At 35.4% G+C, this 27,284-nt stretch overlaps 1 protein-coding gene across 1 annotated transcript; it reads left to right on the top strand.

The window, feature by feature from the left end:
- Positions 1-8,811: 8,811 nt before the first annotated feature.
- On the top strand, positions 8,812-11,814 carry LOC131649593 (uncharacterized). Its single transcript, XM_058919347.1, has 2 exons — positions 8,812-10,105; positions 11,612-11,814. The coding sequence occupies exons 1-2, from the start codon at positions 8,812-8,814 to the stop codon at positions 11,812-11,814; spliced, it is 1,497 nt and encodes a 498-aa protein (XP_058775330.1).
- Positions 11,815-27,284: the final 15,470 nt, after the last annotated feature.

Raw genomic sequence — 27,284 nt, forward strand, 5'->3', positions numbered from 1 at the left:
TTAGGAATGGCTTCCAAACCATTGAAGGGTATTTTGTCAGACATAGGAATACCCAAAAGATTGGCATATTCTTCCAAGGTCGGTACCAACTGGTAGTCTGTAAAGGTGAAACATCGGTAGACGGGATCATAGAACTGAACCAGAGTTTTGAGAAGTCCTTCATCAACATGAGTGTTCAGGATAGGCAAAAGCTTTCCATAACTTTTCCTAAAATCGGGAGGATCTTGTACAAAAGATGCCAACTCTCTCAGTTTTTCCACATCATGTGCCTTGAAACCGTACTTTTTGGTATACCTTTTTACCCCTTCCATAACTTAATCCTATAATGTTTGCAAGGAAAATTCTCTAAATTTTTTTGGAAAAATCATGTTTTTATGGAAAAAGATGGGTTTTTTAATGAATGTATGAATGCATGGATGCATGGATGCCACATATTCAAACATGGTAAAGCAAACATGGTAGCGCAAACATGGTAACACAAACATGGTACTACAAACATGGTACACAAACATGGTAACAAACATGGTACACATAGGTTCAAAGGTCCAGCGTCACGAGCATGAGGTCAGAGAACCAAAAATGGGATAGTTCTAGTTAATCACCTGCACAACATGTTCTACTGATACGTCATAGTCTACATTTTTCTTTCGGATATTACCGGCTTGCACAATTAAACTTGTGAGCCAGCAATATTCTCAAGAAAAACTCGTCTGAGTGTGGTTCTTCGCATGACAACTAATCCAAGTCTTCACCTGAATAGTTTCTGCACCACAACCTAATAAGGCCAGGATGGGTTGGGGTTCTACGGCCAACTCAGCTTCTACAGTTCAATGAAAGTAATAATGTCTTCGCTACGAAACATGCTAAACATATATTACCAACAAGGAACCTCCACTGAGCGGAAGGATTCTCACGTACGCCTGTACATGACTATACCCTCCACCTAATTCTTATGTGTACTTAATCCGGGTTAGGATTTGTCCATAATGTATCACTTGTAACAGAACCACACAAGTAACAGAACCAGAACCACACATGTAACAAAAAATGAAATGAAAAATATAGAAAATAGAATTAACCCTTCCTTTGGAAACAATAAAAAGATCATTCCCCAGTGAAGTCGCCATTTTTCTGTCGCGGGGAAAAATCGTTATCTTTTTTCGGGATGAGACACCTGATGCCTTCTTTGGGCTCGAGTGCTCAAAAAATGATTTTTCTTTTGTTTCGACCAAACTTTTTATTGTTTCCAAAGTAGGAAAAGGAAAAAAGCTGCAATAACCTTAAAAAGTGGGGGAGAGATCTTTGGGTAAGAAGGTTGGTTATACGAAGGGAAGGTATTAGCACCCAACGTATCTATAGTACTCTATAGGTTTCTTTTCTATGTTTTTCATTCCATGTTATTGAGAGGTTCTTTTGAAATAGGTGGGACCTAATGTGTTTGTTTGATTATGCTCGCAAAGATCATCGCGATCCTCTGCATACATATCCCTTAGAGGGAATCAGAGCATTTGTAGCTCGGGTCTACGGGTGCTAAGGTTTGAGTGGTTTGAGGGAGAAGTTTTGCTCGCCAAGGATACGACCTTGTGCCTACGTATTCTCAAAGGGATGTTGAGAAAGTCAGAGCAATCGTAGTTCCCACTTATGCTAGTGGAAGCAAAGGATAAGAGACAAATGTCATCTCAATGTTCGATGTATCTAATCTATATCATCACATACATCTGTTTGATTTTTGTTTGAAAATCTTTTCATTATAAGCCCTGGGCCATGCCACTTATGGTGCTTAGAATGATAAAGATGCTTTTTAGCCAGCCTTGTGGCAAAAACTTTCAATGAAGTCAGCCTTGTGACAAAAAGTTTTGATTAATCAGCCAGCCTTGTGGCAAAAGTTTCAATGAAGTCAGCCTTGTGACAAAAACTTTGATTAATCAGCCAGTATGGTGGCAAAAAGGTTTGATTGATTATCCAGCCTTGTGGCAAAAAAGTTTGATTGATTGATTGATTGATTGATTGTGATGATATAGATGAGATACTCATATCATAGAGATGATAAATGTCTAATCTCCTAGGTTTTTTGATTTGGATATTGGGGATGCTTATAAGAAGCCCGTGGGTCCTTGTACGAAGCCCAAGAGGAGGCTATCCGAGGGTCCTTGCATTGTAAGCCCAAGAGGAGGCTATGGGAGGGACAATCCAGGGTCCTTGCATTGTAAGCCCAAGAGGAGGCTATGGGAGGGACAAGTCGTTTGTACGAAGCCCAAGAGGAGGCGTGGTATAGTTGGTTTGAGCTCTTAGAGCGATTTCACCGGGAAACCATACTCTATGTCCTAACCTAAACTAAGGGAGATTCTTTGCACGAAGCCCAATAGGAGGCTATGGGGAACCTAGTGTTGTACGAACAAATATGAACAAGTACATGAACAAGTATGAACAATTACATATATATGTCAAGGTGTGTGTATACAATGGAGTTTATGAAGGAAATATACCTGTAAGCATGATCCGTTTGTAAACACGGGGGCTCGGGACTTATACTCGGGGAGAGGCCCACTTGAGTTTATTCAAAAGCTATGTAAACAAGTATTTACAAAAGGGCTCGGGACTTATACCTACATGGAGGCCCATGGTATTTTTGGGAAGATTTAAAGAAAACCTTCATTTTTTGATTTGTTGTTCGAAGTTAAAAAAACAAATTGAACGAGATATATACAAAAAGGTGTGTGTACAATGAAATACCTAATTTCATGTACAGGAATGGGACTTATACCTATGTGGAGGCCCCTGTTTTATTTTATAAAACATGGTTGATTGATTTGCGAAGTTTGTCGTTTTTGAAAATAGTTTGAAAAGTTTTGTTTTGAAAGAAGTTTTTATGTTTTGAAAAACTGTACAAAGAAAAAGGAAAGGGACTTATACTCTCTAATATTCGAGAGGCCCATGTTTGAAAATCAATTGATCAATCCAAAAAGATTTAATCAATAGTTTCTTTTGAAAAGAAAAACCAAAAAGAAACGGTTTATCGTTTTGTTTTAAAACGGTTTGAATTTTGACAAGAGTCAACTTAATTAAGATAAACACTAAGATTATACTTAATTAACACCTAAATGATTAGGGTTTGATCACAAAATATTTACAAGTGATTAAGTTTGAAAAATCAAATGAAAAAAACAAATTTTAAAGTATAAAAAATACTTAAAATATGTCATTTTAAACTTAATTAAAAATGTATTAAATTAATATTTTTTTGTGATTTTTTTGGATGTTCTTAAAATACATATATAAAATAAGAAGTGTGTAAAAAATGAATAAAAAATGAGTTAATTTGATTGGTTAAATTAATTGATGAAGTTGTGAAGAAAAATAAGAAAAATAGTGTTTAAAAAAATTGGGTTTTGTCTACACAAGGACTTGAACCCACGCCCTCTCTCTCACCAGCCAAAACACTTCCAATTGGACCACGCGCGTGGTCTGTTTAACATTTGCAACGAATGAATTATATTTTTGAATCAATTCCTAATTTCAGTTTCAAAATCTGGCGCCAAGAACACAACCCTAACTTGAATTTGAAAAATCTGAAAACTGAATCATTTTGATCAAGTGAATAGCCTATCTTGCTCGATTTTTCACAAGGAACATGATGGTATCACTTAATTTTATTTATTTTCACTCTAAGATCATTAATTTTCTGATGAACACGAAGAACCCTAATCTTATGATTCAATCTGAAATCGTGTATGTGCAAGTTATGATGCAATTGATTGAGGGTTAATGATCCTCATGTGTGCAGAAACAAGATGGTATGTTCATATTTCATTTATGATGCATGGAGGATAGAGTTTGAAGTTCAAGAGAGCTTACCTTAAAAATGCCAAAACTGAGAATCGAATTCTGCAAATGAGAGGTTCCAAATGTTGTTTCTTGATCTGGTCAGCTTCAGTGGACCTTATGGAACATGTTTGGATGCTTGGCATGAATTGAAAACCTCTTCATCAATCTATGGTACCCGATCTGCAGTATGGTTCAAGTGAGGATCAAGCTTAGTGATTTTGGTGTTTCAGATCATGGATGATGGTTGGAACAGTTCATATAAGGTATATGGATGATGTTTGGATGGTTAGATTGGACAGAACTGAGCTTGAATGAAAATTGGCATGATAAGGCTTATGTTATGCATATTTGAGAAGTGAGGTAGTGATTCTGAGTTCTTGATGTTTTTGGGGTGTATGGATGGATCAGACACATCACATATCATGTTTATGAGTTGTGGGAAGCATCACTTTGCTCAGAACTTCAAAGGTTTGGAGGTTGGGATTTCTACCTCTTTGAAAACTATGAAACTTGCAATTCAAGAAAGAAGAGAGAAAACCTATAATTGTGAGGTTTTAGTGTGATTTTGGAAGTGATTTGAACCTCTATTTATAGGCCAAGCTTTCTGAATACAAAGCCCTTGCAAGTTGATCCAAGAATGATGATTTGGCTTAAGAGATAAAATGGAATCTTTCACATTAAATGCAAATGGTTAAAAGTGACTAAACCATGGTTAAATCTCAAGCTTCTTATCCTGTTCCATTCTGATCTTCAAATCAGAAAATATCTTCAATTATTGTCTTGATGCATCATTACTTGCATTATTTGGCAAAATGGTTCATAACTTAGTGAAAATGGCTTGAAATTTCAAGTGAAAATGATCACTAAATGCATAATTCAAAACCATAGCTATGCTCCATATTTTTTCATGCTCTTGGACATTTTGGAAAGCTCATATTACACACTTCAAAACCCTAGTTGAAAGTTTCTTCAAGACCTTTAGGGAAATGGGTGAAAAAGATCCATGAACTTTGAAGAAAATGAGGTTTTAAGTGAAATTTTCAAAAGATACCAACTTTGAAGCTCCATATCTCTTAAATGGTTTGTCCTTTGGAAAAAAAATTATATGTGACAAAGTTGTTCATTGGATCAAAATCTACAACTTTCATGTTGGAAGTTTTTTTCAGTTTGTAGGTGAAATTTTGAGTTATTCCCTTCCAAAGTTTGGAAAAAACCATTGAAAAACACTTAGAATTTTTCTAAGTATGGAAAGTCAAACTTTTGACTTTTTGATTCTTGATTGATTTTCTTGATTTTTCTTGATCAAATGACTTCATATATCATATATTGATGATTTGAAACTTCAAAAGTCATGGTTGACCAAAATTCCAAAAAGTCAATGGTGATCTTGTACGGTTGACTTTTTCAGACGGATCGCGTTTTCTGGAGATTTCAAATGAACCAGGCTATTCTTACCAAATGAATGGTATGAATGGATAATATTGAGGTATTGGAGGACCCTAAGCCATGGTTTAAGTTGTGGCATCATGTTCTGATTAAAAAGTCAGTTGTTCAGTGAATTAGGTCAAAAACCCTAATTGTCGACCTGATGAAATTGATGACTGTGAATCTTGAATTGAGATGTAATTTCCATTGGATGTTGTCATAGGGATTATTTGAAGATGATTGAAACCTTTGATTGACTTCCTGGGGATTTCTAGGGTTTCCCAAATGTGATCCCTGATTTCAGTCCCTGATAGTTCAAAAACCCTAATTTGATGACTTCCTGCCCTCTCATGGTACGGATAGACCCTTTCGCCCGAAAAGCTAAAAGAACAAATTTTAAAACTTAGGGTAATTGCTTTTTAATTGCTTGCTCTTTTTCAAATTCAAATTCAAACTCTTTTTCCCACTAATTTTCAAATACTTTTCAAAAAGACTACGCTTATTTACAAGCTAAAGTTCTTATTCAAATTTCTATTCACACACTACTTTTAAAACAATTCAAACATTTTGAAAACAAAGTGAGCTAAGCAATTAAGAGCCCATGGATAACCATGGATACAAAGGGTGCTTTAAACCTTCCCTTTGTATAACTTACCCCCCGAACTCAAAATCTTTTTAAAAGGTCTTTTCCTGTTCTTTTAGCCTTTCCTAAAAATTGGATAAAATAAAAGTCGGTGGCGACTCTTGCTTACCGTGACATTTCTTTAAAGTCAGTTCACCGTATTACACTCACATTGGCCTAGAACTTTATGGATTGCTCCACACGACTTCAACTGTAACCACTCCCAGTTAAAGATGGAGATGATGATTCTGATGTTTCAGAACTCCAACAAGGACTTGGATCACTTCTACATGATGTGTATTAAGTGTATGAATGCTCAATTTCAGAGGAAGAGCTTTGGTTTGAAGAACTCACTTCTTCATGCCATAAGAAATTTTGAAAAACAAGAAAAGAGAGAAGTTTGAGAAAGCAAGAATTGAATTTGCTTTGATGTGATTTTAAATGAAGAGGAGGTCTCTATTTATAGGAAAATGAGATGAGATAGTCTTGAGAGAAAATGGGCTTGAAGTTGAATAACTTAATGAGTAAGTTATGGAATATTCCATTTATGCAATGATCAGTTTTTTGGCTTGGTTAGGATTAAATTCTACAAACTTCTTATTCCTCTAATTAAAATTTCAAATCTTATTTTGTGAATGATCAGATTGGCATTTGGAGATAAACTTGATGAATCACCAAATTTTGCAATGATTTCAAATTTGTAACGATTACTTTTTCACATGATAAGTGAAAAAATGGTACTTTGATACCCTTGTGATGTGATTCCAAAATGATCCACTTGTTCTTGGTTGATGACAATGCATGAACATTTGCTAATTGGATGTAGAACTTGGGAAAATTGGTGAATTGCAAGACTACTTAAGCTTGAAACTAGTTTAATTTTATGGAGCCTTCTTTGAAAATCCATAACTTCTTACTCAAGTAAAATCAAATGATGTTATAAGACTTTTTGGAAAGCATGGAGGATGTAGTTAAACTCTCTTGTTGATGGCTTGAATGAATTCATATTGGATCAATGTGAAAAATGGCTTGGAAGTTCGTGAAAAAGTTGATAAAAAGGACTAAGAAAATTTTTCTAAGAGTTGGAAGAATGTTCACAAGCTTCTAATTTACAAACCATTCACTTTTTGAGAAAAATTTCACCCTGGCAAAGTTGTATATCTTGATTTTCTCTTCAAAATGAGCTTTAGAAGGAAATATTTGGCCAAGGGATGAAGAAGTTATGACTTTTCAAAGTTTGAAAGAAGAATATGTAATTTATCATTAAAAAGTCAAAACCCTAAGATGTTGACTTTTTTATCCTTGACTTATTTTCTTGATCCAATGGCTCTAATAACCATATATTCATGATTTTGATCCTTAGAAGTCCATAGTTGACCAAATTTATCAAAAGTCAAAGGTGATCCTAAACAATTAACTTTTTCCAAATGAATTGAAATCTTCTAAGTATTTGATGAATAAAACTCTTTCAATAATATGAATGATGTGAGTGGATTATAATGAGGCATTGGAGATTTTTGACCCATGATTTGAGCCATGGAATCATGTTTAGACTAAAAGTCAACCTCCTAGGTGAATTAGGTAAAATAACCTATTTGTGGACAAGATGAATATGGAAAATATTGATCTTTATTTGAAGCACATCTTGGCTTATACTTTGATGAGAGGAATCATATGAAGATACTTGATCTATTTGAATCATGATTTTGAAGCTTGAAGTCCCTGCCAAATGAAAACCTTGACTGCAGTTCCTGTTGAATCCAAAACCCTAAATTTGGTGCTTCTGATGAATTTGAGGCTTGATGCCTTGAGAATTGAGATCATGTGGGGATGAATGAAGCATCTTGATCCCTATGATATGTTGAGGATGTTGAAACACTTCTGAGTTTTTAGGACAACATGTTATCATCCTAACTCCTCTAACAAGTGTTCTTGCAGGTCCTCGTATTGTTAGATCTTATATATTTTGTTTTAGCTTTAACTTGATCTTATCAAAACATTTGCAAAAGCATTTAGTTCAAATGACAGCATATTTCATCCAATCAAAATAAACCAACATGCATCTATTCAAAAGATAATGATCATCTACTCAAAGGACTATCTTCTGAATCCTCAAAGTACACATCCAACTAAGACATATTGCTCATCTACTCAAAGGACTGTCTTCTGGTCTCCTCAAAGTACACATCCAGCTAAGAAAGATATTTTATTGTCTTGCAAGTACAAACGGACATATTCCTTTCAAGCTTCTATATTACTAGCACCTCTTGCAAACAACAAGATAACTTTGACATTCAAGCTTAATCTCATTTTGAATCAAAGTCAAAAAGCTTATCTTATTCATAAGAAAAGGAAGAAATATTATCACTGCCAAATAGTGAATCATCTTCATATCATCCATTAAATACTTTTGTATATCCTCAAGAGATATAAAATCTTGATTGTAACAAGAGAGAAAGAAAGTTCTTAAGTGATACTTTAGTGTGTGTAAAAGCCTTTTGAGGTTGTGTAAAGCATAACATTTTTATCCCTCGTTTAAAGGATAAAAGTGTAAGATATAAGAAAATCTCACTGTGTGTGAGGACTGGACTAACCCTTTTGGTGAACCAGTATAAACCTTGTGTGTTCTTTATTACCAGTCCTATATTTCTTTATATCTTACTCACACACTTAAACTAAAATTTTAAGAGGTCACTATTCAAACCCCCCCTTTCTAGTGACATTTATTTCCAACAATTGGTATCAGAGCTCGGGATCTGAAAAACTGCACTTAACCGTGTTAGAGTAAAACGATCACAACTACCCAAACAATGGCTGAACAAACAAAATTCATTGCTGAAGGAGGATCATCCCACAGACCTCCACTCTTCATTGGAATTGACTACTACTACTACTAGAAAGGTAAAATGAGACTCTTTCTCTTATCTCAAGATATAAATATGTGGTCCATCATTGAAACAGAGAACTTCAATTCAATGACTGCTCCAACTGACACCGTTCCTGCTGCCCCAAAACCTCAAGCGTCATGGACCCCTGAAGAGAAAAACCAGGTACTCTTAAACTCAAAAGCTCAATTTATTTTATCATGTGCTCTTAGCAGAGAAGAATACGATAGAATTGAAGAATGTAACACTGCCAAAGAGATCTGGGATAAACTCAAAATTCACCATGAAGGAACAAGTCATGTTAAAGAACAAAGAATAGATATGGGAGTAAGAAAATTTGAAACATTTGAAATGAAAGAAGATGAAACTATAGACGAAATGTTCTCTAGATTTACAATTATTATTAATGAATTAAGATCTCTGGTAAAAAATTATTCAGCTCATGAGAGAATAAGAAAATTACTCAGATGTCTCCCTAAAGTATGGAGACCAATGGTTACTGCTATAACTCAAGCTAAAGATCTGACAACTCTACCAGTTGAGGAACTTGTTGGTTCTCTTCATGCTCATGAATGCATCATTCTAGAAGATAAGCCACAAAAGAAAGGAAAATCAATTGCTCTCAAGGCTGCTCAAAACTCAAAAGAAACTCAAATGAAAAGTGAGGAATCAAATGAAACACCTTCTGAATACGAGGATGATCTAGCACTCATATCTAAACGCATTCGGCAAATGGTATTTCGAAGAGGACAAAACAAACGACCATTTAGAAGAGAACCTCAAAAAGCTGAGATAGACAAAAGCAAAATCACATGTTTTGGATGTAACAAAGTTGGACACTTCAAAACTGAATGTCCTCAACAAAAAAGGTTCGTCAAAGGTACACCATTCAAAAAGAAATCAATGATGGCTTCATGGGATGATTCTGAAAACTCAAATTCAGACACTGACGAAGAAGAAGCAAATCTATGCCTTATGACTACCTCTGACTCTGAAGTAAGTCCTCTTATCACGTGTAACACTTGTCATGAAATGAACTTTATGTTTGACAATCTACTAGAGGATTCAAACCTCTTAACTCAAAAATGTCTTTTTCAAAAAGAACAAATTTCAAACCTAATCAAAGAAAAGGAAGATTTAAAAAGAACAAATGATAAACAATCTATCACAATAACTAATCTATGCAATGCTCACTCTTCACTCTCCTCTAAACAAAAAGTACTAATTGAAAAATCAAATCTTCCAAAAATAGAAACTTTAGAAAACAAGATAGAAAATCTAACTCAGGATATCACAAAATTTGTTAGGTCTACTGAAACATTTCAAAACATAATGGGATCACAATCAGGTATTTTTGACAAAGCAGGAATAGGTTTCAAATCCTCAAAAAACAAAAAAAATATATGAAACGTTTTATACACCTCATATAAAAAATTCAAATAACACCACTTTAATACAAATAAAAAAAATGCTGCTACTGTAAGAAAACAAATCATGAGGAGTCAAAATGTTTCTTTAAAAGACCATTTAAACAAAACCTTGTTAAGAAACAAGACAATCTATTTCCTACATGGAAAGAAAAATCTCTTTCTAAACCCATAAAATTTGTCCCTGCCTCCAAACCCATATAGATTGTACTTTCTAAAAATAAATCTAACCCTAAAGGACCCACTCAAATCTGGGTACCTAAGAAAATACTAACCTCTTCTGCAGGAATTTCTTCTCACAATTAAGAAAAAGGTTTGGTACCTGGACAGCGGTTGCTCACGTCACATGACTGGAGATAAGGATTGCTTCATCTCTCTAGAAAATAAGGATGGAGGATCAGTCACATTTGGCAACAATGAAAAGGCCAAAATAAAAGGTATAGGAACCATTGGTAAGAATGGTTCCGCTGTAATTAAAGATGTTCAATTTGTAGATCGATTAAAACATAATTTGTTAAGTATAAGCCAACTATGTGACAATGGTTATGAAGTTATATTTAAACAAAATACTTGCATCGTGAAACATCCTCTCACACACGAAACTCTTTTTTGTGGAACCAGACACAAGAACCTATATACTCTTTTCTTAGATGAAATTTCATCTGAAACTTGCTTTGTATCTCATGAAAATGAAAAATGGATTTGGCACAAACGTTGTGGCCACACCAACATGAGAACCATCTCAAACCTAATAAAACTTGAACTAGTAAGAGGCATTCCCAAAATAAAATTTAATAAAGACGCAGTATGTGAAGCTTGCATCAAAGGAAAACATGCAAAAAGTAGCTTCAAATCAAAAAATATTGTGTCTTCAAACAAACCTTTGGAACTCATCCACGTAGACTTATTTGGTCCCGTCAAAACTTCAAGTCTTAGTGGAAAAAGGTATGGGTTCGTAATTGTAGATGATTACTCTAGATTCACTTGGGTTTTATTCCTAAAACACAAGGATGACTCTTTTAAGGCTTTCAAAAACTTCTGCACAAAAGTTCAAAAAGAAAAAAGTTCTAAAATCATATCAGTAAGAAGTGGTCACGGAGGAGAATTTAAAAACTCTCTTTTTAAACAATTCTTTGAAAAAAATGGAATTTCTCATAATTTTTTGTGTCCAAGAACACCTCAACAGAATGGTGTGGTAGAAAGAAAAAATAGAAGTCTTCAAGAAATGGCTAGAACTATGATTAATGAATCAAATGTAGAAAAATATTTTTGGGCTGAGGCAGTTAATACATCTTGTTACATTATAAACAGAGTTACCATTAGAAAATTTTTAAATAAAACTCCCTATGAGTTATGGAAAAATAGAACTCCTAATATTTCATATTTTCGTATTTTTGGATGTTATTGATTCATCTTAAATAACAAAGATAATCTAGGAAAGTTTGATTCTAAATTGGACAAAGGAATATTTATTGGATACTCTCAAACTTCAAAAGGATATAGAATTTACAATCTCAAAAATCAATGTGTGGAAGAAAGTATGCATGTTATATTCAATGCAACTAATGAACCTTCAACCATTGAAAATCTTGATGATGAATTAGATGAACAGGAAGAAATCCTCAACTAAGAAATTAACTTAGTCTCTATGGAAGAGTCACTTCTAACTCCTCCAAAAGGATGGAAAATTGTACCACATCATCCTCATGATGTAATTATTGGTGAAACCTCTGATCAAGTACGTACAAGACAATTCTTCAAAGAAAAAAACAACAACCTAGCAATGATGTCTCAAATTGAACCCAAACATATAAATGATGCTATACAAGATGATTCATGGATTCAAGCCATGACTGAAGAGCTTTCACAATTTGAAAAGAATCAGGCACGGAATCTCGTTCCAAATCCTCTTGATAAAACTATTATTTGAACTAGATGGATTTTCAGAAATATGCTAGATGAAGATGGAAACATTATAAGAAATAAAGCTAGACTAGTTGCTCAAGGATATAATCAACAAGAAGGAATTGATTATGACGAAACATATGCTCCAGTAGCTAGACTTAAGGCAATACGTATCCTTCTTGCATATGCAACACACAAAGGTATAAAACTTTTTCAAATGGATGTGAAAAGTGCATTCTTAAATGGTTTTTTAAACGAAGAAGTTTTTGTTAAACAACCACCTGGATTTGAGGATTCAAAATTTCCAAATCATGTTTATAAATTAACAAAAGCTCTCTATGGTCTAAAACAAGCCCCTAGAGCTTGGTACGAAAGACTTAGTCTATTCTTACTTAAAAATGACTTTTCTAGAGGAAAATTTGAAACTACCTTGTTTAAAAAATCATATAAGGAAGATCTTTTAATTGTTCAAATTTATGTGGATGATATCATTTTTGGATCAACAAATGAAAAAATGTGTGATGATTTCTCAAACCTGATGAAAAGTGAATTTGAAATGAGCATGATGGGAGAATTAAGATACTTTCTAGGACTTCAAATAATACAATCATAAGAGGGCATTTTTATCTTTCAAGAAAAATACATGAAAGATATTTTTAAAAAATATAGTATGACAAATGCAAAAATAATGTCTACACCTATGCATCCTTCTTCTAGTCTAGATAAAGATGAACAAGGAATAAATACATCTGAAAAGGAATATCGTGGTATGATTGGATCCTTACTTTATTTAACTGCAAGTCGTCCTGACATTGTATTCTCAGTTGGACTTTGAGCTAGATTCCAAACAGATCCCAAGGAATCTCATCTTACTGCTGTAAAGCGTATTCTCATATATCTTATAGGTACAACTAACATTGGTCTTTGGTACAAAAGAAGTCAGAATTCGACTTAAAAGCATACTGTGATGCTGACTATGCTGGAGACAAAGTAGAAAGAAAAAGTACTAGTGGTGCATGTCAAATCCTAGGAGATTCTCTTACAACTTGGTCATGTAAAAAAAGTACTATTGCACTCTCCACAACTGAAACTGAATATGTGTCAGTAGCTAACTGTTGCTCACAAATCATTTGGATAAAAAATCAATTGGAAGACTACTCTCTAAACTACTCCAAGGTACCAATTTATTGTGATAATACTAGTGCTATAAATTTATCAAAGAATCCTATCCAACATTCCAGGTCTAAGCACATAGAAATAAAACATCATTTCATCAGAGATCATGTTCAAAAGGAAGAAGTAGAGTAAAACTCAAAATCAACTAGCTGATATCTTTACTAAACCATTGATAGAAGATAGATTCAATTTTTTTAAAACAAAGATTAAATATCATAGCTTGTCCCATCAAATCCTCAAAATGAAAAAGAATCTTCAAAATCCTTTTTGAAGCCTCATTTCATTAAAAAGGACAAAAGAAAAGTGAATTTTTGTCTAGTTGTTAAAAGTGACACATGGGCACAAATGTTTTGTTCTTTGCATTAAATGGTTCACTATTGACATCACATTTATGTCTAATCATTTTAGAAAAAAGGAGAAAAAGGGATATCTTTTCATTTATTGAAAAAATCTTTTTTCCATTTTTGATCTTCTCCAAGCATGCTAGCTTCACCTACTTCACGTTTTCCAATTCCTTTCTGCACAGCTTTCTAAAAATTAAATAGTGTGAATGCATCATTACTTGTACTCTTCATCTTCCGCCACGCCTAAACTCTCTTCTTTATCATCCATCCAAATTCTTCATTCCTCTCATCTCTTCAAACCTTTCGTTTCCAAACAGTTATCACCTTCAACCTCTCTTCTTGTAACGTCAAACTATGTCTTCTTTAGACATCAACCCTAAACAACAAACAACCATGTCTTCCTCTAAAACCAACCCAGACATTCTCAATGAAAAACCACTCGCCTTCATCCTTCCAGGAAATCCCAAACCACAAACAAAATCCACTGAAGCATTTGGGACTCGCAAGTCTATTCGTCTTCAAAAATCAAAACCTGTAAAGTCAACCATCGAATTATCTGATGACTCTGATGAAGAAAATTGCCCAGAAGATGTTGAAGTAGAATCAACTTTGGATGTCATCTTCTCCTCCAAGCATGCACTCGACCTCTTCAACTCTAAATGGAGAAACAGGAGTGTGATCTACGGAAAACCCATGGACTTTGAAAGCTTCACTGCCCGTGGTTACAACATTGAAGAGCTCATTCTCATTCAAGGTTGGAGCAAGATGTTAACCCTAGAAATCAAAACCTACCCAAAACTCGTTCGTTGCTTCTATGCATCAATCCATCAAGATACCAACGATATGATTCTCAAATCTATCATCAAAGGTATAACTATAACCCTAACTCCCTCTCTAATCTGTCAAATCCTTGGAATCCCTGATTCAGGCATTCATCTCTTTGCAAAAGAATGGGTTGGCTTGTACAAAACCACTATGGATAGCGTTTATCGTGAACTACTTGTTGATACCACCAAACCCCTAGTGTCTTCAAATCTGAACCCTGTCCCTCATATCTTACACAAAATGTCCATACACAATATCATTCCTCGAGCAGGAAGCTTAGAAAAACTGTCTAAGTATGACATTATGGTGATATTTCATCTCCTAAACCGTCATCCCCTTCACCTAGGTTACCTCATCCTAAACTTTATGAAACACACATGCAAAAAGGGTAGAACTGCTCCCTATGGAAGGTTTTTGTCACTTGTGTTTAAACACTTTAAAGTCCCTACTGATGATGTCACATCCTTCATGGGTGCCGGATCCATTCATGGGTGTAGACTCTCCAAAATGAACCTCCCTGTGCTTCAAATCCCTGTGCTTCAAAAACGAAAACGTTTGGTCAAAACTGCTGATATAAAAAAAAAGTTAAAACCTTCACCACAAAAGACCAGGATGAACTAGAAATTGGTGATTTTGTTATGTCCAAACCAACTCATGCTGAAACCTCTAAAACTGATTCCCCACAAATTGAAAAAATCGAATCCCCCATCAAGGAACCCGTCTCACCCTTCCATCAACCCACTGAACCAATAATCCCACAAGAGATCAACTCACCAATTCCCTCTTTCACCACTCCTCTTGATCAATCTCTGCCCTCTGAAGACATCTTGTTTACCTCACCACCTAAAACTATGGCTGACCATATTTCTGTCCAACCATCTGAATCTCAAGCTTCCCCAATCTCCCAAACTCCTGTTTTTGATCACTCTCCCTTGCATTCTCCTGAACTGGACTTCAACATTGCATCCAACATAACTCTTCCTGATATGAATGATGACCTTGATGCCTTACTCTTTCAGCATCAAGTTCTCACTCAATCTAAGTGTATGACATTCTCTGGTGGCTTTGATCCAAATGCTGAAACTCTGTATTCACTCATTCCACCCATCCCTCAAAGCACTTATTCAACCATTCCTACTGATGTGCAAAACCTTGAGTCAGATTTTACTGAAAATCCTTTTGCTCCCATTTCATCTCCTCTACTCAACAATCCACCCTTAGAGAATACCTTCAATGACTTCCTCAGCCAAGCTCCTATCTATGACTCCTATGACTCTCCACAAGAAACAACTACTCAAGGACCCTTTGGCTCTCTCAATCTGTCGTGGTTTAATAACACTTATGCTGATCCTGTTCCAAACTTGTTCAAACCTTTTAAAGAGGATATCAAGGCTAACTCAAGCTCATCTCATGATGACTTGTCTTCTCTTCAAAGAGCAGTAGTTAGTATTGGCAGACAAAACCAGGCATTCTTTGAATGGCACTCCAAGGTGTTTCTTCCAAGGGCTTTTCCACTCATCCCACCTCCAATCATCCCAGACTTTGAATTTCCTTTTCTCCAGGCTCCACCTCACGACTCTGATGATCAAATATAATTGCTGGCTTCCTGTGCCCCCCTTCTTTTTGTGGCTGTCCAAAGGGGGAGTATCTATATTTATGTTTTACTTTGTGTCTGTTTATGCTTTATGTTAGGTTATGCTTTAACATATCAAACATCTAAAAAAATTAGTAGCAACAACTGCTTAGCTCTAATTATTTTGAAGCTGTATGCTTTTGTTTGGATCCACTTATTTTGAAAATGTATGACTGTGTTTTGGATCTCATCACTGGTTTTGAATTTGTATGATAACATCTTATGAATGATTATCTATGTTAAAATGGTAAAATATATGTTTTAGATTGTGCTAAAAAGATGTATGTTTTTTTTATCTAAAGGAGTATCTATTCTTTTCTGTTTCAAACATTTGCAAAACATGTGTCACAATTATTTTTCTCAACCAGACTACTCAAAATTCCAACATTCCCAAAAATAGACAACATATATTCAGGGTGAGCAAAAATCTAAAAACATCAGATCCTAGAACAAAATAAGTTACTATGTTCGCAGGGGGAGCTTAAACTAAAACAAAATCTAGAGTAAGTTGGTCATCCTCAAACAGGGGGAGAATGTTGAAACACTTCTGAGTTTTGAGGACAACATGTTATCAACCTAACTCCTCTAACAAGTGTTCTTGCAGATCCTCGTATTGTTAGATCTTATATATTTTGTTTTAGCTTTAACTTGATCTTATCAAAACATTGGCAAAAGCATTTAGTTCAAATGACAGCATATTCCATCCAATCAAAATAAACCAACTTGCATCTATTCAAAAGATAATGATCATCTACTCAAAGGACTATCTTCTGAATCCTCAAAGTACACATCCAGCTAAGACAGATTTCTCATCTACTCAAAGGACTATCTTCTGGTCTCCTCAAAGTACACATCCAGCTAAGAAAGATATTTTATTGTCTTGCAAGTACAAACAGACATATTCCTTTCAAGCTTCTAAATGAAAATTTTAATGTAATGGAACTCTCATGGATGACATGTTCAACATAATTCTTAAATAAAATTAAACTTTTTGAACAGTTCACTGCTAAATTGGCACTGAAACATCATCAATGTGAGCATCATTTCATTTAAAATTTTCTTCGAATTTGCAGGGGGATCAAAATCCTCAAAAAAAAAATATAGGAACTAAAATTCCGGATTTTAAAATAGGAGGACCAAAACCCAAAAAAAGGATAATAGGAGGACCAAAATTACAACTAAGCCATAAAACTATTGTAGTTTAGTCATTGGCTTAGTTAATTGTATTTTTTCCAATTAATATTTTACTCATTTATATCAATGTACACCAAGGAATCCAAGTCCATTGAAGAAAATAATCTACTTCATATATCACAAAGGGCATGACGGTGAAGTTACAGTTGCAACCTCATACCCTTCACACGCAGATGACAAATTCATGACGGTGAGTTCACCTGTCGTCATCCATTAATTCATCTTTTCCATAAAATTTATTATGCTTCTTATGTTTTTTCTTGTCTTCTTTTTCAGAATCACGCCGCTCAAAATGTTTCTCTCAACCACTCTCGTTGTCACTACAAGTTACCAACAAAGCAATCACCATCATTCTCGCGTCTACGGTAGCCGTTATGACCCCTAGTTGCGATATTCATGGAGTCCCTGGACACATCAGTGCTGAGTGCCAATTGTTAACATCATGAACTTTGATCCAAAATATTATTTAAATACTTATTCACTTAAAAATAATTAAGACTTATTTTATTTTTCTTTTAGATATAAATTTTGAATGTAAGGTCTTAAAATTGTAATAATTATTTCGAGAATGTTTTTTATTATTCCCAAGCAAACCTCCGCAATTCTAATTTGAGAATAACTTAAACAAACCACTACAATTATGTTGTCTCATGATACGATCCTCCATAGTAGAAACAAACACATCGAATCGAGCATCAATTTTTTTTGGGTTTTCACCACCGGTATAATCCGGTTCGGGGGTCAGTTCTAACATCAAGTGGTTTCAACCCCCTTTCAATTATAGTTGCGGAGGATGAACCAATTGAACATCTACTTTATTCATGAGAGTTGTAACTAAAAAAACTCATAATTCAACATGTATCTAAGACTACTAAATATAGTATAACTAAATGTAGTATAACTACTTCGGAAAATTAGTTAAAAGGGTGGTTAACTACTTCAGGAAGTTAGTTAGAATGATGGTCACAAGTAGTTAGGAGACATAGTTAGAATAACTAACTCTTAATTAAGTTGTGTAATTTCTAACTACCTTGAGAAAGTTAGTTACAATTAGGTAGTTAGGTTTTGTAAAGTAGTTAGTTAGTTGGCTTACTTGTTCACTAAGCAATCAGCAATTCTATATATATACAGATTCATGAGGAAATATAAAGATTCTATCTCATCTCTTCTTTTACTTCTTCCTCTATTATCATTCTCTATCTTCTTCTTCTTCTTCTTCTTCTTCTTCTTCTTCTGTATTGCCACATTTCATGTATACTTCCATATCATAATATAGTATCATCGCATAAGATTCATACCTATCTTTTTCATTTTTAATCTTTTTCCGCTCATATCTTCTTCTTCCTTTCGATCATTTTCTATTCCTCCACCATGCCACCATGCTTGGCTCCTACTACTCAAGTTGATTCCGTTTTCTATGCTCATCCAAGTGAAGGTCCAAATTCAGTGATTATCACACCTCCTCTCAATGGTTCCAACTATATTTCTTGGTCAAGATCAATGAAACGTGCTCTGGTGTCAAGAACAAGTCTGCATTCATCGATGGTTCCATCATTCCACCTGACATGGATGACCTTAATCGCAATGCTTGGGAATGTTGCAACTGCTTAGTTCATTCATGGATCGTGAATTCTATTACGCCTCTAATTGCTCAAATGATCGTGTTCTTGGAAAATGCTCTCGAAGTTTGGAATGATCTCCAAGAAAGATTTTCCAAAACTGATCGAATTCGTTTGTCCAATCTTCGTCTTGAGATCAATAATCTCAAGTAAGATTTGAAATCAGTTCTTGATTACTTCACAGAGATGCATGGTATATGGGGTCCTCTTTCCACTAGTTCCATCAATGGTCATAGATATTTCCTTATAGTCCTTAATGACTATAGTAGATTTGTTTGGGTCATATTGTTAAAATCTAAAGCTGAAGTATCTAACAATGTTCAACAATTCATCACTCTTATTGAAAATCAGTTTCAAACATGTCCTAAATACATTAGATCTGATAATGGACCTGAATTCTTTCTTTCTCAATTTTATGCTTCAAAAGGCATTTTCCATCACAAGTCATGTGTTGAATCACCCCAGGAAAATGGTAAGGTAGAAAGAAAACATCATCACCTTCTAAATGTAGGGAGGGTATTACTATTTCAGTCTAATATGCCAAAAAATTTTGGTCCTATGCTGTTTCATATGCTGCTTTTATCATCAATAGAGTTACCACCAACCTTCTCCAACAAAAATCCCCTTATCAAATGCTATATGACACTCTACCTGACATCCAACTAATTAAAGTCTTTGGTTCCCTATGTTATGTGTCTACTCTTTCTAATCATAGAACCAAATTAGATGTTAGAGCTAGAAAATCCATTTTTCTAGGCTATGTTGTTGGCTACAAAGGATCCCTTCTCTTAGACTATCACACTCATGAAGTGTTTATCTCTAGGAACATCACCTACCATGAACATATCCTACCCTACAAAACCATATATGACTCCACAAAACACACTTGGGAGTTTTTCAATGAATCATCCCCCACATCAGACCCCCACCACTCAAATTTCCATGCTACTGAAGACACGGTAACCACCAATGTCCCTACTCAACTATGTGACTTTGATGACTTACCTTCTCACCACATCACTCCTATTACAAACAACCCACCTAAAACACCTATTCCTCCCATTAGAACATCTTCAAGGACAAGGCACCAACCATCTCATCTCAAAGACTATGTTTGTGCCTCATTCAATGACTCATCAAACCAATCATCATCAGGTACTCCAAATTCTATTTAAAAATTACTTTATTACTCTAATCTCTCTCCATATCAATATTGTTTTACTCTTTCCATTACTACTCAAACTGAACCTAAATCCTACTCTGAGGCATGTAAGTATGAATGCTGGAATGAAGCTATGAAAACTGAGCTTGCTTCTCTTGAGAAAACCGGCACTTGGAAATTGGTAGACCTTCCACCCAAGGTAAAGCCTATAGGTTGCAGATGGGTCTATAAAATCAAGCATAAATCTGATGGCAGCATAGAGAGATTCAAGGCACGACTTGTGGCTAAAGGTTACAATCAGATTGAGGGATTAGACTACTCTGATATATTTTCACTAGTTGCCAAACTCACCACTATTAGACTTGTTTTAGCCTTAGCTTCTATTCATAACTGGAACTTACATTAACTTGATGTAAATAATGCCTTTTTACATGGAGAGTTGCATGAAAATGTGTATATGGTTGCTCCCCATGGTGTCCATCCTTCAAAACCTAATTAAGTGTGCAAATTGGTCAAGTCACTCAATGGCTTGAAGCAGGCTAGTCGCTAGTGGTATGAGAGACTTACTTCTTTACTCATTCATCATGGTTACACACAAGCTACTGCAGATCATTCCTTGTTTGTCAAAAAAACACCCTTTTCATCCACAATTATACTTGTCTATGTTGATGATGTGATATTAGCAGGAGATTCCATCAATGAGTTTCAACATATCAAATGCATTCTCCATCATGCTTTTAGAATTAAAGACCATGGCATACTCAAATACTTCCTAGGTCTAGAAATGGCTCATTCATCACAAGGAATTTCCATTTGCCAAAGGAAATATTGTCTCGATTTATTGACTGCCACTAGCTTCCTAGGTTCAAAACCTGCCAATACTCCCTCTGACCCATCCATCAAGCTCCACAATGACATTGGTCCTATCTTTGATGACATCCCAGCATACAGAAGGCTCAGTGGTAGATTAATCTACCTCAACACAACCAGACCTGATATTACTTTCATCACTCGGAAGCTTAGTTAGTTCCTATCAAAGCCTACAATGATCCACCATAATGTTGCATGTAGAGTTTTGAAATATCGCAAACAATGTCCAGGTCGAGGTCTTTTCTTCCCAAGGAATTCTCAAGTTCAGATCACAAGTTTTTTTGATGCTGACTGGGTAGGATGTATAGACACAAGTAAATATGTATCAGGTTCGTGTTTCTATATAAGATCATCTCTTATTTCATGGAGAGCCAAAAAGCAAAACACAGTCTCCCGTTCTTCCTCTAAAGCAAAATATAGAGCCTTAACTGCAGCAACTTGTGAACTACAATGGCTATTATATCTCCTCAAAGATATCCATATCACATGCCAGAAACCACCAGTCTTGTTCTGTGATAGTCAAAGCGCTTTACATATTGCAACAAATCCAGTTTTTCATGAGCGAACAAAACACCTCGAAATAGATTGTCATATCGTTCGCGAGTGTCATACCCCAAAATTTTCCCATACTATTTCTCTTATACAAATTCAAATCAATACATAAAGCTCCGAGACTCATTCTCCTATACAAGGCTCAGAAACTAGGGTTTGGTTTTTTCAAGGGAAAATCAATGAATCAATAGCTCCAAGGCATCCCATATGGCTCAAAGTATCTTACATTACCTCTATGAACCGTATCAAGTCTCAGCTTAAAAGATTGATCACTCAAATATTCAGAAAGTCAACAGTCGACTGGGTTGACCTAAAAGTCAACTGTGGGCAAAGTAAAGTCAAAACTCTTGATTTTTTGTCAAGATCCTAATATTGAAGTATCATTCACCATTTGATCAAGTATTGATCATGGTTCATCAAGGAAAGATCAAAAATCAACAATCCAAAAAGTTTCTAAATTAGGGTTTTCATAGGAGAAAGTCAACTGAACTTTGACCAGCCATAAATCTCACATGGAACATCAGAAATTTTCCATCCAAAGCTTATTTGGAAGGAAATTTGATTCCCTACAATTTTGTCTCTCACATGCCAAGTCTAAAAATGCTCCATTTGAGAGATATGGACCAAAACATTATAGGTCCTTTTCAAAAGTCCACAAAAAGTCACTTTTTTCAAAAGGATATATAAGGAGCATGGAAAATAATTTTGATATGAGACACAGGACACTGGTTAGAGGACTCTTTAAGGTTTCTAAAAAGTTCTAGAACACTTCCATACCTCAAAAATTGAGGGAGATAGGCCTTGTCAAAGTTGGACTATTTTGGAGGGAAAAAAGTGAAGGAACTTAAATATTTTTGCAAATGGGTGTTGCACCCCAAAATTTGCCCACCCAAATTTATTTATGAGTGGCTTATTGCTTTGCATTCATGTGCATATTTATATTAGGTCTTCTAACATAACTCACACATTCATCATTATGTAACTTAGCATTGGGATCAAGGATCATTGGAATTAAGGTTTACTTCTCGATGATTGCATCCATTAAAATAAGTATCTCATGCATCAGGACCAAAGGCCTTATTAATTAAGGATTCTCTATTGCTACCTATAATACAAGTTGGGTTTTTCTCTTCTCTAATGGCGGCTATTGGGCCAGGACCTCATTACCCTCATAAATTAAAGTTCGTGGTGTTGACTTATGGTACAAGTCGTATGTGTTCAATTAATGTTTGCTTGGATTACTCAATGAAGGATATTAGCAAAAGTATTATGAATACCATGGAGTTCATTAAGATAATTGAATGGCTTCATAATAATCGAAAAAAGAGAAGGACTAAATGTACTTGGAGCTTGATGAATCATTTCAAGCTTAAGAAGTGGTGTTCCTAGACTCATATGGTATGGCTCATTTTTAAATGAAAGAAGGTCTAATTTCATTCAACAAAAATGGAGGGAAAAAGATCCTTCAAATTTTATTTGAAAATACATATATCATTCCCATTCAAAATTTGTTACATATTTCACATTTCAATCCCATTCCCATTCAAGGTCCATATCATTACAAATAACCATTCCATTTATAATTACAAAAGCCATTACATCATTTCTAAAACCCATTCATTACAAAATAAATCCAAACTTTGTCGCATATTACACCAAAAGTCATTCACAGAAAACTCTTGAAGCTTCAATCTCCTCACCACCATTGTGTTACCACTTAACCCCCATGATCGAGTAAATTCATGTCTTGACGACTATTAAACCAACTGTGTCGGTTCAGCCCCATTTCAAAGTATACCTGTATTTACATAAACCAGTTCAAACCATTATTTAAACCACCAAGATCTAACAAGTCAGCATCCAAAACCCAAACCAAATAGCATACCATAAAGAAAACAGTCCCATATTCACAACCATAAACATTCAGCATTTAACATCCATACCATTCAAACTAATCCTAACTTTTCTAACGAATTTCACTAATAGCCAAGACATCAAGAAACCATATAACCTATTCATAAACAATTCCATACATTCATAAACAGCATCCACTTCACAATATCAATCACTCCAATCAATCCCTATTAACAATCCAGACTCATACTCATACATACACACTTCCCATTCAAATTAAGCTATAACCAATTCAGTTTCAACATTTAACTACCCTAACAGAATTCAACACCTATAACTAATTTCCCTAACAGATTCTAACGGTAGCTAACATTCATAACCACCTGAGATCAACCTTCAATCTCCACCCTCAATTTTGTAACTAACTCCCTCCAATCTAACAGCTCAAACTCATCTCTAACTAACTCTTTCTCCCTCTCAATTTCTATATATTCAAACCTCATCACCTTCATTCAGGGTTCACCACTTTCTTCATGCTCTATTCATCAATCTCACTTCATCTTCATCTTTCTCATTCTCGCTCAGAATCCATCAACCCTCACCAGAGCTCATCACCATTATTGGTGGAGTTTCAATCTCTGAAACTCCTCCAATAGAGCTAGACTCCAACACTGCGCTTCATCGGAACCTCTCTCAATTCATATTCCAATCTCCTTATCCTCGTCTCTCACGATTTCAGAATCGACCAACAAATCACAACAAGAAAATCGCAAGAAGAACGAAAAGAAGAAGAAAGAAGGTTGAAGCAGAAGAAGAAGGAACCGAGAAATCCAAAAAAACGAAAGAAAGAAGTGTTTACCAGGTAAGCCTTAACTTGCTGCGTCTTCATAGTTTGTTTGATACTGACTCGTGATGCATGATATATGTTTGAATGCAATCTTTATTTGTTCCTATACTCCTATGCTTGATTTTTGACACTTAGGGTTCTTGATCCCTTTTCCGATTTGAGGTCGTTAAGGCCATACGCGAGTGAAATCGAGGTTGAATTATTGTTCAGGGTAGACTATAGAGTGAGGATAGGGCTCCAATTAGGGATTTGGTCGAGCTCCGCCGCCTCCGGCGCGGCGGAGCGATTTCCGGTGACTGTTTTGAGTGAGAGAGACGAGAGAGATACGAATAGGGAGTGTCTAGTCTGAGAATGTGAAACGGTGCAAACAAACCCTAAATTCCCCTTTTCAATTTTATCAGTTAATTATATTTTACACAAAGTTTGGTGTTAAGCTGGTAACGTATAATCATGCTAATTAATGTGTTAATGTAACATAAGTATGGACCTAACTAACAATAATTGAATCAACGTTAAAATCTGAGTAATGATATCAACTGGATCAACACAAGAGCCTCTTTGGGCCTATTACGAAATTGCTTACATCCACCCCCATTTGGCCCGTTAAGGTTCTTTCTGGCAACAAAATCTGTAAACAAAACGCCCTTTTAGGCCTTCCTGTTTGGGCTCAGCGCCAATTGCTGGCTACACCCCTCTGAGCCCATAATTCTTCTGGCAAAAATCTGTGAACAAAAAAACATCCTTTGGGCTGGGACCTGCGCCCTGCTGCTAATCACACCCAATAATTCAGATTACACCCCCCTGACTCTATTTGAAATTGCTAGAATTTTAGGCCTTTTTTAGTTTTTTCCCACTTCCTTATAGGCAATAAAATGACTATTTTTTCCTTTCTTTTGGACCTATAATACATGTTTTGACATATAAAAATGTACATAAAAAATATTAGTTTTAGGCTATTTGTTTTAGTCTTTTGCTTGATTTGTAATTCAATTTCTCCCATAAAATCAATATAAAAAATAATAGTATTTTACTTCATTTTAGTACTATATTTTTTGGCTTGTTACTTCATGCTTGAGTATAATTTTGTACCATTGTATCCTTACTCAATTTTGCTCATGTATCTTACTTATGACTTCTAATTGTGACTTTATTTTCATGTCTCTTTAATTCCTAACTTTAGGTAGAAACCATGACAACATTAGGACTTAGGAGTTCCCTTCATAACATTAAGCTAGTTATTCATTTTAGGCTGGTTTTTTTCTTCTTTTTCTCTTTCAACATTAAAACATTAACAAATAGAGATGCGAATCACATTAAGAAAGTGATAGAGAAATGAGTGGGATTCATTCCCTAATCTGTTTCTCACTCACTTAGTGGCATAGAAATGAGTGGGATTCATTCCCTAATCTGTTTCTCGGTCACTACTTAATGGGAGAGAAATGAGTGGGATTCATTCCCTAATCTGTTTCTCGAACATTAACTAATGGGATAGAAATGAGTGGGATTCATTCCCTAATATGTTTCTCGAACATTACATAATGGGATAGAAGTGAGTGGGATTCATTCCCTAATCTGCTTCTCGATCATTATACATTTTATGTGATTCGAATCGCAAAGTAAATTCCCTTAAAAAAATCACCAATCAAAAACATTTAAAACACTTAATAAAGGCTTAGACCTAAACAAAGTAATGAAGTGGTGCGAAGCCTTGTATTGGGTTTTGTTCATCACGAAGTTACATAAAAAACACAAACCAATCTTCTCTCTTCTCTCTCTTGCCTCCGAGGCATTCTTTCTCTTGCCTTCAGGGCATTCTTTCTCCTAATCGGACACGTTACTTCCGCTCCATTCCCAGTTTAAGACTCCAGAGGTCGAGCAGCGGAGTGCGAATGTAACTGTTCAACTAAAAAACACAAAAACAAACAAAAACTAAAGAGTCGAACTACGGCGCTCTGATTCCTGAAAAGGATACGTAGGCATTAGGTCGCGGAGCCTAAGCGAGCACAATTATTTATAAACCTTATTTTCCCCGTGTTTCTTTCCTTTCATTTGCATGCATTCCCTTAGCATTGTGCTCTAGATTTATAGTACACACCCTTTAGATAGCAACAAACATAGGTGGATACCATCGAGTACGATGGGCGTGAGGGGTGCTAGTACCTTCCCCTCGCGTAACCGACTCCCGTACCCTATCTCTGGTCGAAAGACCTCGTTCTTATTCACCTTAGGTTTCCTGATATTCCTTTCCCTCTTTGGGATAAATATATTAGTGGCGACTCTGTTCACATTTTCGCGAGCGTGCGACAGCTGGCGACTCTGCTGGGGATTAAGCTTAGTCGATCCTAGCTTATGTTTGTTTTCTTTTCTTTGGGTGTTTATTTATTGCTTTATGGCTTTATTGCTTTATTTCTTTATGTATCACATTCTATTTTCATATACTATGATTATTATTATGCTGTCTGTTGGGATGGGATGTTACTGATTTGAGGTAAAAGGCCCAATACCCAGGCCAGAGTGTTACTTAGGCTACCTAGGATAGAGTGGATAGTCATGACGCCAACAGAATGTCAGGTTTTGTTGATTGTGATCATGAGACCCACGACCAGTTGAGGTTCAAATGGGATACCATTGTTGGCATGTATTTGCAACAATGATGATGTCTCAAGAGAACTATTAACGCTGGAGACCTTTTAACCTACCTTATACTAGATCCTACCTGTGAGAGGGGTTGGGAAATTTTGTTTTGCAGGAAAACATGCCTCCATCCCACCCTATGCCCATTCCGACTATCTATCATAATCAACGTCGAACCTCTGAATCTGGAGGGTTCGACCTTATGTGACTTATGCAAAGGTTATCTATCCTGAGTCAACGTCAAACCTCTGAATTTGGAGGATTCGACCATCTTTGACTTATACAGAAGTTCTACATCAGTTATCTATCAGAATCAACGTCGAACCTCTGAATCTGGAGGGTTCGACCATCTTTGACGTATGCACCGCCTATTTATCAAGAAATCAACGTCGAACCTTTGAATCTAAAGGATTCGACCATATAATATTGACCATGAGAAGTTATTATCACAAAAGGCCTTGATCCTTGATCCTGATTCCTACTGC

The sequence above is a fragment of the Vicia villosa genome, linkage group LG2, assembly GCF_029867415.1.
Source record: "Vicia villosa cultivar HV-30 ecotype Madison, WI linkage group LG2, Vvil1.0, whole genome shotgun sequence".
NCBI lineage: Eukaryota > Viridiplantae > Streptophyta > Magnoliopsida > Fabales > Fabaceae > Vicia > Vicia villosa.